Below are 18,103 nucleotides of genomic sequence, written 5' to 3'. Positions count from 1 at the left end.
TGTGAGATCTGGCTCCTTCTTTCCAACTTCCCAAAAAGGGCCTCATGTGAATTGCATAGTCTTCCCCTATGTGCTTTTATTGAACATGGTTTTCCAGTTCCTTTAAAACGATTTGCATTTTCCTTGGAGATGTATCTTTGCAAGGTAGATTGCAACCATGACATTTGTGAAATGCTAAAGAGGTGGATCCTCTTGTTTTTCCCCTACCCTCGTAGCTGAACACAGAGCGGTTTCATAACCTCTCTTAAAGCTGATTGTTCAATTTGAAAATCACTATCAGACCTTGTATACCACCCTCTTCCTGAATGTCAGCTATGTTTTATGGTTACTTGAGTAGTTTGTGCCGTTCCTGCCTTGAAAGGTGTAGGCGTTGCAGGTCTTCCACATTAATATTCCTTTTGGTAGTAGATGTGGTAGAAGGTCCAAAAGAAGAGGATGTGGCAGAAGAGGATCTTCCCCTCTTGGAAGTTGTCCCCTCTTAGATATATTTAGTTTTCTGGGTAGCTGTACTTTAAACTAGAATTGTGGGATATGTTGGGTTTGTTTGTTTGTGTTTGACAAATGCCAACACTTCTGTCAAACAGTTTCCAAACCCCTGATCATTTCAATGACCGTGAGGAGGCTGGATGAGCCAGAACAGCTGAGGGAGCGGAAGTGTCTAATGGTGGCTGGGGGAACAACAAGTTGCTGGGAATGGTGGGGAGAAGTGTGTCTTTCTCATCAGATCTACCATTGATGGAATAGTAAATTTGAACTTTAGTCTTTTCCTACAGATTTAATCAGGAGCGACTCACAGGATTTACATTCCATATGTCTATTGTACAAGCAGAAGAATATCGTGACACAATTTTAACATGTTAGGTTCTTTTCATGACGACTGCCACATTAAGCCTTTCAAAAAAGAGTACTGTCGTGTCACACCCAATCATACTGCATTTTAGAGTAAACACAACTCAAAGCCATTTTGGCTTTATAAGATGGTGAAAATCAGATATGGTGTTCTCTTTGGTATGCTTTTCTGATTTAAAGTATGTTGGTATTTGTAAGGGAGAGGACACATTATATCTGTTAATAGTTAGTGTCCAGAAGCTAGATGAAATGAGTTAGAGGACACATTATATCTGTTCATAGTTAGTGTCCAGAAGCTAGATGAAATGAGTTAGTCTCGGGCTAGTTCTTAGAAGAGAGATGGAATTTTGTACTATTTGGTAATATATTCCTTCCTGTGCAGTGTATCTTTTGAAATATACTGTTATCTGGTTGCTCTGGTTGCCTTCCCCACAACCTTTAAAGTGATACCTGCCGCTTTTTATATTGGAAAGGATGTTGATCTTAGGGAAGAGTTTGATGAGGGATTTCCATATCATTTGCCACAATAAATTAAAAGTAAGGAAAAGAAGACATAAGTCTGTGAGGTTCAGTAGATGAAACCATTTTAATATTAATTAGAGTGGATGTGTAGCTATTAATTATTATCCAAAGTAGTCAGTATTAAAATCAATTTTTAATGTAATTTGAGTTTTCTTCAAATACACACTTTTTAGGAATACAAAAATAATTTTCTTCATACTTCTTTAATAGTCTTAAATACTTTAAATAACAAAATGCCAAAAGAACTAAGTGCAGACTATTTTTACCTCTGAGAATCACGGGATTATAATGACAACAGAAATGGAGGAGGAAACTGTCATCTCTTTGCCAGTCTCTTTTTGTACATGCTAAATAATTAAATTTTCAGTAGTTTTATTTTGGTAGATATCTAGGTAATTTCAGTAACCATAATGATCTGTGTGAACATACTCCTTGTGTGTGTATTCTGCAATAGTTTTTAGTGCTATATCTCATTATAAGTGTGCTCTTCCACCATCCATATATGTATATAAAGGTTAACATGTTTGAATAAATAAGTATTTATAATAAGTCACGTTTCCTCCCAGACAGAAGTGAAAAGCTTGATGCATCTGATAGATGTCTTTCCTATATTTACATAAAATATCTTTAGGAGGAAGGACAAAGAGGCAAAAGGAGGGAGTGAGAGAGAGGTCAGACAGATGTACCCAACAAAAGTCCTTCTCAGCCTCAAGTAACAATAAGACATAGTAGCTGCTCTCATCTTTCTTACATTAAAAATATTGTATCTTTTTAAACTAACCTATGTTATTGTATATTGGGCTTTTTGATGAAAGAATTGTATTATTTTGCTGGATTTTCTGAATTTAGTCTGAAAATTGTTGTTGCTACTCGTTGATTGAAAGGCAGCATGAACTCTGTTAGTGCTTATCTGATGGCTGTATGCTTAGGTCTCTTTTCCAAGCTGCCATGCTAATACTACTTTCTATTTCCCCCATGTTATAATAATTATATTGAAGTCTCACTGCAATCTTCTGTGCTCAGTATGCACAAATTAAAAAGATTTATTTGCATTTCTATCCTGAATAAATTAAAATAATCTTGCTGAAAATGGCTTCACAGGGCTTGAGTTTCCAAATCTTTCAATTCCTGCATACTTATATTCTAATCTATTGGAAAAGCTAACAATTTAAGGGTAAAAGAAGTGCAAATACTTCTTACACATGCATTCAGCATGTCTCCTGGATGCTTGAAGAGATAAAACTACTTAGTAACTTCTTTGAACTTAATAATATTCCCAATCAAAGCTCAAAATTATGAATTTTGGTTCACTACCATACTTTATTTTTATTGACAGAAGATTTCTTCTACCAAAAAACACAAGACTTGCGGGACTTAACAATATTGATCAGGGTTATATAACAGTAGGCTGAATACGAATTTACAAAAAGTTTAGTTTTCTTGTAGCTGGAAAACTAAATCTGGTTTGTGATGTAGAAATATGCACTTAAAAATATTCACATTTTACCAATAAATGTGTCATACAAACTCCAAATACATCTTTGCATTTCAAACTATCTTTCTGGTATCTGCTGAATAGTTTGTGATTGACAAATTCTTGGGTTATTTCAATGTGAATGTAGGACTGTGAGAAAGATGCTTTCCTTAATAAGCAGCATTAATTTCCTGAAGCATTTCTTTTACATTATATGCTCTTTTAAAATATATGCAATTAATGTAATGTATGCTGGGTTTGGTTTTTTTGGGGTTTTTTTTACAGTATAAAAGATGAATCACAACAACATGTGACATGGGAACTGAACAGCACATATTTTAGACCAGTAACTATATAAGGTTCTCATTCAAAGAATGGTTCCTTTTCATAGTGAGTCTAAGTTTTTAAATAAACTCAATGAGCCCAAAGTGGTGTTTTAGAAGAATCCAGATGTTTTTCTGAATTTTCTGAATTTTAAAGATCCAGCAGAGCTGGACAACAAATTCAGTGGGAATCTAGGAAACCAGGAGAGCACAGTCCCAGACATTTAAGTTGAATAATGATTCAAATATTCTCATAGGGGGTTCTTTATGATAATTCAAATGCATGGAGTTAGTTAGCTCTGGAGGTATTTTGCAGCATGGTGTTGGCCAAACAGAAGTTTCAGGTGGTAGACGTCAGGTTTTCGACTGGCACGTGTAAGCATAGCCATGTTGTTCACCAACAGAAGGGTGCAGCTTCAGCTCAGTGAAGAAACGGATCCTGTGGAAACCAGTAGGAAAAAATCCTCCCTCTACTGGACGGGTCAGCAGAGCCTGTAATGAAGAGCAGAATAGAGGACACCTAGCTAAAAAGATGTTGTCGGGGGAAAAATAGCATGACCTTAATAAAGGCTTAAGCCCTTTTGAAGGGTTCAACAGTGATGTGGAGGGGAGTAGTTTGGGCACCGTGGCATTTGTGAAAGGCAACAGTGAAGGGTTTTAAGGAAACTAGGCCTGAAGTGGTATAGAAGGGAAAACTCTTTGTGAGTGAGATGGCTAGGGAAAGAATTGGATAAAGGTAGGAAATAGGCAGATAGAAATGGTCAGCTGTAGTAGATGTTGAAGGTCAGAAGGGGAGTCCTGCAGGGAGCTCTGGTGGGACCTATGCTGCTCAGCATTTTATAATTAACCCTGGAAGAGGATGAGCTCTAAGGTAGGAAAGTTTGCAGGTAATACTAAGCTGTTTAGGTTAGTAAGGATGAGAGACAGCTGTAAAGAATTAGCCAAAAACCTTTTGACTTTGAGAAATAAAGTGGCAAATAACATTCAGCACAGGTAGAAGTGAATTGATGCCCATGAAAAACAGCAATTGTAACTTCATAGAGGATTTGCTGGGCTCCAAAAATACTGTAATCACTCAGGAGTGAGATCTTGAGTTTTTAATACTCTCATGCAAATACCTAATGAGTAGCACTCAGTACAGTGAGTGAAGTGTGTGGAATTATTAGAAAAGAAATAAAGAACAAACCTGAAGACATTATTATGTCAGTATATAAATCTAAGGTTTTCCTACACCTAGATACAGTGTGCAGCTTTGTTTCTTTCAAAAAGAATTCTGAAATCTCAGAAATGATTTAGTAAAAATTGGAAGAATTTAAGCAGGGCAAGACCGTGATCTGTGTTGTGAAGAGCTTCTGTATCAGGGAAAAGAGAATTTAGTAGGACTTGGTAGAAGTCTGCAAAATCATAAATAGCATGGGAGAAGGTTGATATGGATTAATTGTTCTCTGTCTCTTCTGGAAGAGCTAAAGGGTATCAAATGAAGCTAGTAGGAGACAGGTTCAAAACAAAGAAAGGTTTCCTCTTCCTAGCAAAAGTGGTGGAAAGCCTTGCTTGAGGATATTGCTAATTTTTTTTTAATCTGGGTCTAAGGGGAGTCTGGACAAGTATATGGGGAGAAATGCATGAAAGTTTCTTTGTATACAGCAATCTTATCTGCCTCAGAAAGTTCCTTGAGTGGAAAGGGTTTGGAGTCTGGAAGAGTATTCGGGGGAGTATCATCTATGTCCTATTCATACTTTTCCCTGGACATCTGCTTGTGAATATTGATGAAGACAACATATTGGTCTTATACTTCATCTAACAATCAATTGAAGTTGTCGCATGTAATCTCTGTTGACTTCCTAATTCTTAAATTAAGAGATTTTGTAGTTCATTCCTGTTTAAAAAGAAAAAATTATAATCTGAGCTCAGCTCATCATCACTTTATGGAGAGAAACTGATAAATTAGTATCGAGAAATTTGAAGGCTCTCTTAGATGTACAGCTATATTACTTTTGAATAATGAATAGTTTCAATAACTGAATGTTAGCTCTTTCAAACTGTGGACGAGGACACTTGTAAACAACATGCAGTCTAAAATTTCAGTCCAGAATTTGTTGATTATGTTTTAAATTTTTTTAAATCAAATGCATAAATTCAAACCGAGGTTTGATTCAAGCATGTCTGATGTATACAGAGGTCAGATTGCTTAATTGTTTTCCTGTTTTCTTTTTTTTTTTTTTTTTTAATTTACAGTTGGACCCATTTCAGGCTACAAGATCATTCATATACATGTAGACAAACATTGTGCTACTCATTGTATTTCTGTTGGAGTTGCCTTTTGGTTGGTAAAGTATTTCTTCATCGGAATATGCCCGGCAAAGACACTACAGTGTTAAAGAAATTTTTTCTTAACTCTCCATTAATGTCTAATATTGAAAAGAATGATTCTGTTAGCCAACAGTACTATAGCAGCAAGAACATCTCGTGCAGACTTGACTTTAGTTTGCACTTTGTGATTATATTTCACTTCTGTGAAAACAGAACATGCTACTTTCCCAACATGAGATAGAGTGGTACAGAGGGGCAAAGAATACTCCAGATTAGCCATGCCTGTGTGGCTGGAGGTGGGTTAATGATAATGTCATAGTGGCCCTGGTGTGCTGTGCTGTGCGGCAGTTATCTGACTTCGAAGTAGATAAACTATGGGGATAACTTGGTAAGAGATGGTGGATTTCTGATGACTAAACCAGCATGACAATTACACTTTTTGCTTTTGTTCTGCTAGTTGTAAATAAGCAGAGTAATTTACTTACCAGTAGCACATGGAATGCAGTAGAATATGGAAAAGGGAAAACAGAAGGTCAGTGCGTTACAGATGTCCCCTCCCTGCCTCTCAGTGAACAGCCTCGACTTCCTCCGTAGAGCTTTTTGCGTCCTGCTGAGTTGTTAAACGTGGAATGGTCCTTAGCAGGAGTTGTGTAACAAATACGGAAAACTCTGCAAGAGCAGCTTACAGAATAGTTAATGTTGATAGGGCCATACTAATAGAAATGTATTTGTAAAAGAATAATTATGTTTCTGTTAGCTAAATGTGGGGCTAACACCCTGAACTGGTCAGACCACCTCTTTTGGTTCTGCCTGGAGCAGCTGAAGATGCATTCCTCTTCTCAGTTCTTTCAGTGCTCTCCAGCTGGAGGTTGCTTCCCTCACAACTCATTTCTGTCCTGGCAGTTTTACTTATGATCACAAACAGCTTAGGATATTTTTTCCTAGGGTAATAATTGTCAGCTCTGAGGACTGTAGGGAAAATAGATTAAAACCCACTGAAATTAAAAAGAGATAAGATGCATGTAAGGAAAAGTAAGTTCAGAAAATTTTGTAGATTACTTATTCATGTTGGATGTGCAGAAACTACCCAATGAACTAGGGCTCTACTGGACTGGAGCTGTGCAACCAGCATATGAAGCAATCAGTGTGTGATGAAGCAATTTGCAACCGATTTTCAGAATTCTTGTGTCCGAATCGTTTTTTGCTGTAGCTTTGAGCAATTTTTGAAAGCACTGTGTTTCCTCTCAGAACGTCCCCAAACAAATGGAAACTTTCTGGTTATTTAAATGCTAGTTCTTCAAAACACGTTGAAGATCTATCAGGACAGAGATTTAATAGCTTCCTCAGGGAGGAGCTACAGAGGAAGGTCAGTGGCCCAAAGTCACTAAATTTAGCAAGGCCTTTTTAGGCTTAACATTATAAAATCAGGATTCAGTAAGTTACTTGGGTCAAAATTAGTTTAAGTTATAGAATATCTTTTTTTATATTGGAAACTATTTATATGCCTCTACAATAAGTTTCTGGTTCTAAAGACTTTAGCGGTATTGGGTAGAATATGTATGAATGATGTGGTTGAACAAATGAGATTTTTTTGCATGAGGATGTATTACTTTATATGATTAAACCCCACATAATGGGGTTTAAAATAGTTATGTAAGACAGAAAAGAAAGCATATAGTTGGTGAGAAACGTATGCATACTTAGAATAGAAGGCAAACATGTTTTAGCTAGTAGTATTGTGTCATGATAAATTCCTATTTTTTTCCATATCTGTACAAATTTGAATCTGTCACGATGATCGAAGATGATCAAAATGGAGAGGGAGACTGTCAATTTGTTTTTAAAATCCTGTAGGAAACAAGCTGCTACTTCCTTTTGAAGAATACTGAAATACTTTATTTCTATATGAAGTGTGTGGGGTATCTATACGTAAAAAAATACAGAGCAAAAAGCACATATTTCTATGACTGCAATAAATTACTTCTAGAGATGAAATAAGACTTTTTGTAGCTGAAATATGTCTTACACAGTCATATTTGTGACTGGGGGGGGGGGGGGGGGGAGGGGAATGGCGTTGGTGTGCTAATGATGACAGCTGATGCAAAAGTGTCCTGGAAGAGGTAGTATGGCTATTCAGTTCAGAGGTTGTGTAACATCTGAATAGCAATTAGGGAGGCAATGGTAATTTATCTAAAGCATTTGAAATTGTAAGTTGCTGTAGCTGAATGTATCAAACCAAAGACTTAGAAAGATGCTTATCAGATTTGTGAACAGTTTTGTTAAATCTTCTGGATGTTTAACATTCTCTGTCATCCACCCTTTAACGAGATAATCTTAACAATTTGGACTGCTACTATTTTCCATTCAGAAACACTTACAATAGCAGTAAAAGTCATCAGAGTTCCTAAGAGATAGGATATGATACCATTCCTGTCCGAAGGAATTCTACCAGAGGGGAAATGTGCAAGAACTTGTCCTTTTACCTCCCCTCCATCCCCACCAGTCGACTGGGGACTGATAAACAACTGGTTTTGTTACCCTCACTTAAAACTCATGTTTGGTGGAGGGGGTACAGGAGCACACTTCATTAGGTAGTCTTTTTTCTGTCATTAAAGTAACATGGAAACTAGCCAAAAAGCTGCTAAGTTTATCTGAAGTAACACTTGCAGCTTTGTGGAAGTATGTGGCTGAGTAATAGTACAAAAATAGCAAGTTATTTTGAGGAAGAGCATATGTTCTGTAACAATGAGAAATTGGTATACAGATAAAAGAAATTACGGATCTAAATATAAATTTCATACGAGAAAGATCCATGGCTTAGTGCCACAAAGTCTTCTGTAGACACAGCCATTAAAAGTTGTTTAATGCTCATTCTTCTAACATAGTTAATTAAAGAAGCACCATCTTTGATAAATTACTGTACTGCCTTAAAGGTGCACATTTTGCAGTCTGTAACAGTACAGATAATAGGCACTTTTTATATTGGAGTGCACACTGATACACAGGGTACCATACAGTGATAATTGCAGGCGCTTTTTTTTTTCTTACAAGAAAGGTACATTGCAGAGCCGTACTATTTGCTTATTATTTAAAGACACTGACAAGCAAATGCAGCTATCTCCTGTTAGAATTCAAAATGAAGACACCACTGGAGCAGATTCTCAGGTTACTTAAGAAAGCAGTTAGATATAGGTGCTTAGACGCTCAAAACCAATTCCAGTACAATCACTTGTGAAATATGATTCAAAACTCTCCATGCTTCAGCAGATAATAGCAAAGTTTATTTGCTATGAAGTACTGCTTTGAGGATTAAAACTTCCCTCCGTAGAAGTCACTCTATTTCATGGAAGAGATCAGTTTCTTTACAAAAAAGTTAAGAGTGCAGGCTGGCACCAAGTCTGTCAAAATATCTACCTTATAATGTTTCTCCTCCTGCTTTTTTTCATTTTTAAGCTTCTCCTTAAACAATTGGAGATGGGCATACGTGAAACTATGTTTCTATGATTCTCTAAGTCATACTGATGAGCAGAAGAAGAGATTAGAAGATTAAGCTGCAGTTAGATTTGGAATAACTAGAACCTAAGGCATTACCAAATAAAATCCACGTAGAGCTGTACTGTTCATCAAGCTGTACATCAAGTGTAAAGCTCTCTGAGTAGACTGAGCTTTGAAAGCTTCAAGAGTAATTATGTAAAATAAAATCTTTATTGTTAAAATTTTACTTTCCAGGAGGTACCAGTTTGAAAATATTAGACCTTAGGACAGTCTTGGCAAAGCAAAAATCGGTTCTCATTTGATTTGTGAGTAAAACTTTTTCTTGTTTTCTGAACTACTTATACTTCAAAAATTTACATGCCACTTGCTGTCATTTGCTGTCTATAAGAAAGATGTGATCATGCAGGACTTCTCTTTCTGAAGGGAAAGAAATATTAGCAAAGGAGAGACATAGAGAGTTTAGGAGGAAACGCCAAGGGAAAGTTAAAGAATTCAGCTGGCCTTAGGCATATAATCACAAAAAAAAAAATATATGCTATTTCTCTTTCTTTCTCTCTCCCTCTCTCTTAATCATTGAATAATCAGCCTGATCTGATTAATGTCTGTATAAGCTACCTGTGTTGCTGTTGCTGGGGCGAAACAAGAACTAAGGGAAGGTTCCAAAAATGAGATAGGAAATTAGGAGAAAAGAGGAGAAAAAGAATCGTTATGGAGTTTTCCTCTGTTCTTTTCTGATGTTTTCTCTGTAATGCTGAAAGTATGAGACAAAGTAAATATAGTAACTTTAGCTCTTGCATTTATGATTCCCTGAAAAAGGGAGGTCACCTTCCTCTGAGCCAGCAGTCATCTCTGTATCTAAAGTAGTGCCAAAAAAGGGAAGTATAGGAGGTAAGATAGTCTTTCTACTGCTAAAATTTTAAGGCACAAGTGTGTATTTGGTGTTTGGAGTTGTCTTCTAGTAATAAAGGATAAAGTAAAAAAGAAAATCCTAGTGAATTTAAGGATCTTTCTGTATATCTGGGATCTGTTCCATGGGTACTTGCTGGTACGTGCTGCAGTTTCTGGCTGGGCTACATACCCAGATTTATTTCCTGTGAAAATAAGCATGAAGAGGAATAGCTGACACATGTCCAGATCTCATCCTAATAGAGATGTCAGATGCAGCCTGGAAACTTAAATGATAGGTAAATTTATTGGCAAAAAGGCAGAAGAATACAAAAATATCGCTAGCCTTTATAGCTGTGAAATCTGGGCAATTTGGGGGTAATCCTGTTGAGGTTTTCTGGCCAAAATCAACAGTTGGAGTACGCTCTCTGACCGTTTTGACACCGGGTTTGGAGAGAAAGTGGAAGATACTTTTCTTTGATGAAGGGGAGCAAAGTGTTTTATGTGGTGTTCCCTCTGTAGAGATGCTCCTAGTACTCTATTTTACTTGTTTATTCTTGTGATTTTAAAAAAAGCTATATCCAAAATGCTCCTCGTTTGGAGCTTTGTGCATCCATGCCATATGTTAAAAACATGATGAAAAGTAGTTGTAGAATCTATGCAGCAACACTTGTCCTTTATCTCCCTCCCCACCCACACTGAAATAACAGACTTGAAGTCTGTTATCCTCTGCACTGTTTTTCCCTCCTGCAAATGTAAATTTTCCAGCTATATCAGGTCAATGTTCTTCAGATTGACCAGGGATTTTTTTTTTTTTTTAATTTTTCTGACTCACAGTTCAAGGGTCTATTTTTAGGTTCTTTAAAACACTGGACTGCTATATCTGGAATACATAAGCTAAAAACTGAAACCTTAAAAGTGACTAAAGGTGAATGCAAAAAATCACTCTGAGTTTTTTGAAGCACTGCTGCAAGTACTTTATGTTCCAAATCTGTAACACGTTTTTTGCCATTTTTCATATTTTCAGTATGTCATCTAGAAGTTAGAGGAGATTTTAAAAGGATCTTGGAAGCCAACTTTAGTATTTTTGACCTCGTTTGAAATGTGTAGTCTTCAATGAGAAATTATGTCCAATTTGACTTGTACATGCTAGTATTTTGGCTTATGTCCATAGTTGCTGCGTACTCTGAAATGTGCAGAGTGAGAGGGCAACAGATCTCATCCTGTCTGATCTAATCTTGTTTAAAGTTTTTTCACTCTTAGCATCCTGTGACAGTCATTTTTAGCAGTGAGATCATAAGCAGCCTTTAATGCTTGATTTGTCGTCTTTCATACTGAGAGTAAAGGCACTGTCTAGAATGTATTATTAAGTACAACATGTGTGTAAGCGGAAAGAAGAGCTGTTCGAAGAAATGTTACAGAAGGTAACATGATATGTTATTATCATGATACTATCATTTCACACAAATACCTGTGGACAGATGTGAAACTCATAATTTTAACTGCATAAACATTTTGCAAATGAAATATTGCTGCATGTAGACAGAAGATCATTATGATTTTGTTATCAGTTGTTTGGTCTTGTGCATAAGGTGCTGATCTCTCTGTTTTGATGGCTGTATGTAAGAAAATTTGCAAAAAGGTATGTTTTAAAATGAATAGTAAAGCTTACTTCAAGAGTTTTACTTCAAATGTGCAATCCTTTGTGACGGCTTGATATGTGACACTTTGGTTGTCTGTTTTTTTAAGTCCAGTGGTGAACAATGGCCCAGATCACATAATCAAAGGTAATGGGATATTGGAGCACAAGAGAAAATATGATCTAGGAAAATGAACTAAAATAGGTTTGGAAGTTCCAGCATGCTCAGGGTCTTTTCACACCATGAGAATCCATGGTATAAGAACAAATACCTACAAAATATGGTTTCTTTTCTGGCTGTGGAACATGAGTGACACAAGAACAGAGAGAGACGCTGGTTTGTGACTGTCGTTCATGGAGGAGGCAGTGCTGAACCTTCTTGGAGTGACTCCATCCAGGAACAGCTTGAGGGATCTGTACCAACAGTGATCCAGACACAAATTACATTTGTCTTCTAGACTCTGAAAATACTCTTTCTAAAGTAAATTTGCTCTTGCATAACCTGAAACAGGATAAAGAGTGTTCTCATTTAATTTAGTGCATATTTAGTCTCAGAGTCGCTGGGTGTTAGAGAAGCCTCAAGCTGGTCCTAAAAAGAACAGCTGGGGCTGATTCTGCTGCAATGTGAATAATGCTCATGCTTTCCTCCGGAGGAGCTCTCGGCCTTGGGAAGGGCTACCCCAGGCAGTGCTGCCTGGACTCTGGCAACAGGAAGACTGGAAGAGTTTTGCTATTCAAAATAACTTCCCAGACAACCACAGCCCTCTGACTAGCCGAGGGCGACGCTGTAGGACGTGCTACACACATTGGGATGTGCAGCCTTGGCATTGTAAAATTAATTAGGAGATTTTTCAGTCCATTGAATGGACCAAAACTTTTAGTAATAAAAGGTCAATTTTAAAAAGACACCGTTTCTGTTTTGTCCATATAAACACTTTTTCAGATTCTGCTGGGGGGGTTTCCCCTGCCCTTTAGGCAAAGATATTATAAAGAAATAGCTTAGGGAAATGAAACACGCTGTCCAAATTTGTAGAAGTTGCACTTCCTCAAGGAATTTCAGTAATGCATAACAACTGGTCGAAGTGGGGATTGGAACAGTTTAGATATTTTTATTTGTTTTTATTTTAAATAAGAACTGCAATGATTTCTCAAGAGAGCAAGGATGATTTTTAGAAATTGGCTTGATACTTGCGTAGTTAACAGTTATGCTGGAAGAAAAATAGATATTTAATATATAAACCAAAAGTTTTCCTACTTTATCATGTTTTGTCTTTCAAAATGAAACATGTAGCTATTTTTTTCTGCTGTGGTGTGGGTAACCTAGTAGAAACATCTGAGCAAACACAGCAGCGTTTGCACATGTAGAAGTAGAATGAGTAGAGTAGTAGACGCTATAGTTATCTATACCAAAACGTGTGGGGTGCACTGATGTCTGGCATGTTTGCCATGTGGCATACATATCAGTTATGGATATCATGACTAATGGAGAAAGCTTTATGCTCCTGCACTATCTCCAGTACAGTAATTTACATCTGCTATCAATTTTTAAAGTTTATTATTTCTTGATAAGCCACTTTACAAATGAATGCTGAGATTTCAGCAGATATTGAAAGGATTTTTTAATTGTGTCCTCTAGAGAAGAAGATAGTACCTTTTTTTTTTATATGATGCAATCCCTAGCATTGGTAATTTAGCTCTGTTCTGATTATTTAAGTAACTGCTCTATCTCATGCTGTCTCATAATGTGTAGAAAGGCACAAGCGGATACAAAGGGGAGGCACACTCAGGGCACACTAATAGGATCTCCAGCTTTGTTTCTCTGATGAGTTCCAGAGACCCCAGATTTGTGGATCTTCAGGGAAAAATGTTGAAAGCTTTTCATGGAGGTTTGACTAATGGTTTGTTTATTCAGTAACTAGATATAATCTGAGAGCTACTCTTTGGAGGACAGTTGTCATGTACTTTTTTTCTTCTGGGATATTGTTAGCATGCATAAAGCACTGCTCGCCTTTTGTGTTTATGGCAATGTTTCAGTCGACTCTTTGATTTGTTTGAATAAATGTATCTTGAAAGTGTGCAGGTAGTGATGATGTTAATGTAGGTAAGCACTTATGTGGACTTCTGTGATGATTCCTCAGTTTTCTCCACCTAACACATCTATTTTGACTTAAATTGGATGGGTTAATGTCTGGTTCTAAAAGCTAAAGAATATTATACTCGCTAGTGAGTAGGTGAAAGTACTATAAGAGGTCATCTTCCCCGTCCTTCATCGATACGGCTGAATCAGCGTGGTTCTACTGAAGTCAGTAGAGGAGCACGCATCTGCCCCAGCTAAAGGTCTTATCCTTTCGTTAAACTGAATTCTGTTCCAGGTTTTACTATAGATGAATTTCTGTGATACATTACAGCTGAAATTTCTGGATCATCCACAGCTGGAAATCCAGGGAAGACTGTAAAGATGCCTAGATGATCTTTTGAAGTAGAAAACTTCTGGTTTCCTTGACTCTTTTTTTTTATTTTCTTTTTTTTTTTTTCATATATAATGTTAGTAGTAGCATGGCACCACGGTTTAGCCAGTAGTAGAAAATCCAAGTGTAGAATTCTTGGGGCTGTGCTATCACATCTAGCACTTGGTTACCTTCACCTTTTTTTTTAACTATATTTTAAACACCTGCTTGTCCAGCTGTCACCTTGCACGATGATTTTCTTGCTTTTGAAGCCTTTGAGGTAAATGAGGCATAGTTGCTGGAATATTTGACTTGACGACAAGTGTCTGTGCAGTGAGCATGGCAAACACTTGGAAAATAACAAGGCAATGCATCCTGGATAGAGGAGATACAAAAAGGAAACAATGTAATTCTTTATTGGAATAACATAAATAACGTGCCATTCATTTCACAAATAATAAGCAAAATATGATGTTGCGCATAGCAAGGCGCTAAAAATTGAGTATACTTTTAAATGATGATGTTTTAAATGATGATGAAAATCTCCTACATTAGAAATTACTTTCATTCAGTAACTGTAGTAATTCAAATATATATTTATGTATTTTAAAGAACTAGGTTGACAGAAATTCTGTAAAGTGTGGAGAAAGAGAGGAAAATTCTCCTCTTCAGTGGACATGCAAAAATTATAAATATCTTAGGGCATAAAGGAGACAATTGTTTGCATGGATAATGATAATTTCACAAAGTGTGCATGGCACAGGGATACTGCAGTACATGCTAAAAATACGAGAATAACATTGACTTTGGATGAGCCAGTGTAGTAATTCCTTCAGAAGTGAAAAGGAATAATTAAAAAGCCTTAAAAGTACATGTTGTCTTGTCACATGCAACGTGGCTAAAGACACGCTCACCTACCCAACCCCAGTTTCCCTGAATGTGTGTGGTGGAAAGTCATCAAAACTGCTCCACATCTGTCAGGCTCAGATTTCTTTGCACCAGTGCAGCCATTATAAGGGAGGGAAAAGCTGTCCTTAAGCCAGTGTTAAAGACAGCTTTAGTGTTAAGAAGCAATGGTTACAGACGAGCTATGAGTACATATATGCTGGAAAGCCCGTAAATGTTTTAACCATCAAGGAAATGAAACTATGGGACAGTATTTTAATAGGGAGATGGGGGAACACACAGCAGTTATAGTGTCGTGTTTATGAACATGAAATATTTGCTTACTATACCAGGAAATTGCTTCAAAAACAGGTCGCATCACCTAGTCCACATTTTTACTCTGATTGAGCACAGTCCTTTTTCATAACCTCCACAAGTTAAGTTTTCAGCAGGTTCTGGAGGGTCTCTTTCTCTCCAGATCCTGTCTCCTTTTCCTGCCAGGAGGGGGGAAATGATTCCACAGAGGCTGTTTAGTAAGTAAATCTTTAAGAAATTAATAGTACTATTGTAAAGTCTTTTGCCCTGTCAAGCAACAGCAAATGGGGCTTGGCAATATCCAGCTGAATGCTGAGTTAGTGGGAAGACGCCACAAGAATGCTATTAGAATTGTCCTGCCGTGAAAGAGGATTGTGATGTACGCGTGATAGACTTTTGTTGGGTGCGTTGAAAATTCTTACAAAATGTAGCTTCTCCATTGTGTTAGATGGGCAATCCCTGTGGGTGGAAGAAAGGAAGAAACAAATGTGAGAGACAAGTGAAGTACGACAGGGTCTCTGCCGGGTGGTGGCAAGGTCGTTCTTCCAAGAAGGGAAGAGAGCTTTTGTGGGCGGCTGGCTTCAGCAGTGCCTGTGTTGCGGAGGGAGGGACAGAGAGAGCGCGGTGCCTTCTGCTTCACTCAAGTGTTGGTTTTTTGGTGTGAGGGTTTTTTTGGTAGGGAGAGAAGTTGAACATTGATGTAGTTCATGGTTTTATTTCAAGTACTCAACACACCCAAACCCCTGGATTGTTTAGGCATGAAATCTTTGATGCATTTTACAAATGCCAAAGGAAAGCATTGAGTAAACCACGAGACCACAAATGTAAAGATAAACTTGCGCTATTTCTGTGGCTTAGCTTTAACCAACTTGTCTTAATCTGTTTTATATTATTTTAATGCAGAAAAACAAAGGGAGATGTCTTGTTTTTTTCCAAATACTGTTGCTTAAAGTGGAAATTCTTTGTGTTTAAAGGAGCTTACTAAATCAGGACACTGAGATTGTGTTAATTCTTTGAGTTCCTTTTACATGTGGTGTTAAACATGGCGTATTAGAAAAAAATTGTGGCTCAGCAGTAAAACTGTAATTGGAAATAAATTCCAGAGAACCAGATTGTTACCTGAAACAAAGAAGCATACAGTGCGTGTATGAAAATACGTTTACAAATGTGGCTTTAAGGCAAAAATTAAACATATTAATTAAAAAATAATTATGTCATTTTTAGTTCTTTTCTGTCTCTCATTGCCCTTGGCCACTTTCACTTGTATGAAGTGATTATAAAATACTAATATTTTGTTAGATAGCACCCCCTATTCATGTACAAATGCATAAATGCCTGCATAAAAATTGCTGTCTGTTGACTCCAAAGTCAGCTACATCAAGTCTTTTAGGTAACTTGACTAATGATATATACAGCTAATGTATTCTTCCATCCCCACTAATGCAGAATGGTTTGCATTTTATTAGCTTCAGTTCAAAGCAGCAATGAGAAAAACTCTTAGGTAGATTTTTATTTTTTTTTTTAAATTTATTTATTTATTTTCTCCAAGTAAGCAGAGGTTATTACTGCTTGGATGTTGTATCTAGTATCTTATTATTGCCTAGGTATTGAACGTCTGGTTTGAAACACTAATAATCCTGCAAAACTGGTGTGGTGGTGGTTTTATTTTTTTTTTTTCTTTAAAAAAAACAAAAGGAAGAACTAGGATGGTAAGCTGAACTACAAGCCCACAGAGTTAGGTACTGCTGTAAGAAGTGGGAGGGAATAACAGAACCAGCTAGTTGACTAACCACTTCCCTTCATTGTTGCTTTTAATATCAGAACAGCCCTGCTAGCTTTCTAACCACCATGAGTTACATAAACGAGACCATGTACGCTCTCACTGGTAAGTTCCTTTCATTTAAGTTCTAAACTGAAAATTGAATTGGAAATGATCCTCAGTGATTAAAATTTGAATAGGATGTATTATGTGGCATAGAATGCTTTATGTTAGTTTTTCATAATAATAAAAAATATGATCCTGTGTTGTTTATAGTAAACAAATCTAGACACATTCCTGCCATAGCAGCAAACTTCATGCAGGGTCAGAAGGGTATATTCCCTTGGTAAGTTAGAAGCTACCTACCAAAATAATAATAACAGTTGAAAAACCAATGCAAGCCCATAGGGTATGAAAGGTGTTTAACTGATGTTTTTTGAATGAGTTGAAAAATGAACTTCCATGTCTCTCTCAAGTACTGTATCTTATGCTGTGCTGTGCTTCACAAGTTAAAGCCATCTATGCTGGTTGCTGTTACTACTTGGTGATTGGAAAATTAGTGTTTCATGGTTTCTGTTGCAGGTCCTATTAGTAATAATTATTATAGTTAAAAATCCTAAAGAACAGGCTAAATAAACAAGCAAATACTTTTAGTATTTTCACTTCTAAATACACTAGATTACCTGATGTGAAGTAGTCTTACAGTGGAGACATACAGTTAAGGCTAAAAGAAGCTTGTTTTACACTTGCTGTGCTCACAAAACTTATCAATCAACCCTAAAGTCTGTATGAAGTTCAAGCCTGGTGTTTCAGCAGCAGTACAACTGAGGGCTCTAGCCCGTTTTTACTGGTCTGAATGGGAGTTAGATTGGATTCCCAGTATGCAGCCAAAAGTTGTAATAAGGGTTTCAGCTGTTAACAGCTATTTCTTTTTGTCTTATCTATAACGTGTCTGTGATGTGGCTAAATGTGCCCTTCCCTGTTTTTTGGGTATGTCAGTTCAAAATCTGTTTTATAGCATTGTTCATTTAGTGGGACGCGCTAACTTGGGTTGTCAGTATATTGCTTTACTTAACAGCTTTACTTGAAATGTATTAGCAGCTTTTTAATTATACTTTTCCTAGCAAAAAAACCCAAACCAAACACAAAACAAACAAACAAAAAATCCCAGTAATGAATGTTTTTCCTAGGGAGGGCATA

At 36.9% G+C, this 18,103-nt stretch overlaps 1 protein-coding gene across 6 annotated transcripts in view; it reads left to right on the top strand.

Moving 5' to 3' along the window:
• The window catches only part of HDAC9 (histone deacetylase 9), a 491,942-nt gene that overhangs the window by 62,470 nt on the left and 411,369 nt on the right, over positions 1-18,103 (top strand). The window contains exon 1 of one of the 6 annotated variants that reach the window (XM_087773625.1): positions 16,997-17,029. The exons of the other annotated variants lie outside the window; for them this stretch is intronic. Coding sequence (XP_087629751.1) covers positions 17,014-17,029 — 16 coding nt within the window. The 5' untranslated portion in view covers positions 16,997-17,013. Of the gene's footprint in view, positions 1-16,996; positions 17,030-18,103 lie in introns of those variants that run through there. 6 annotated transcript variants of the gene reach the window in all.

Source organism: Nipponia nippon, unplaced genomic scaffold, assembly GCF_047370975.1.
Source record: "Nipponia nippon isolate SJK-2023a ecotype South Korea unplaced genomic scaffold, ASM4737097v1 scaffold_1, whole genome shotgun sequence".
Taxonomy (NCBI): domain Eukaryota; kingdom Metazoa; phylum Chordata; class Aves; order Pelecaniformes; family Threskiornithidae; genus Nipponia; species Nipponia nippon.
The sequence above is the reverse complement of the archived record's forward strand: the minus strand, read 5'-3'. Positions and strand labels throughout refer to the sequence as shown.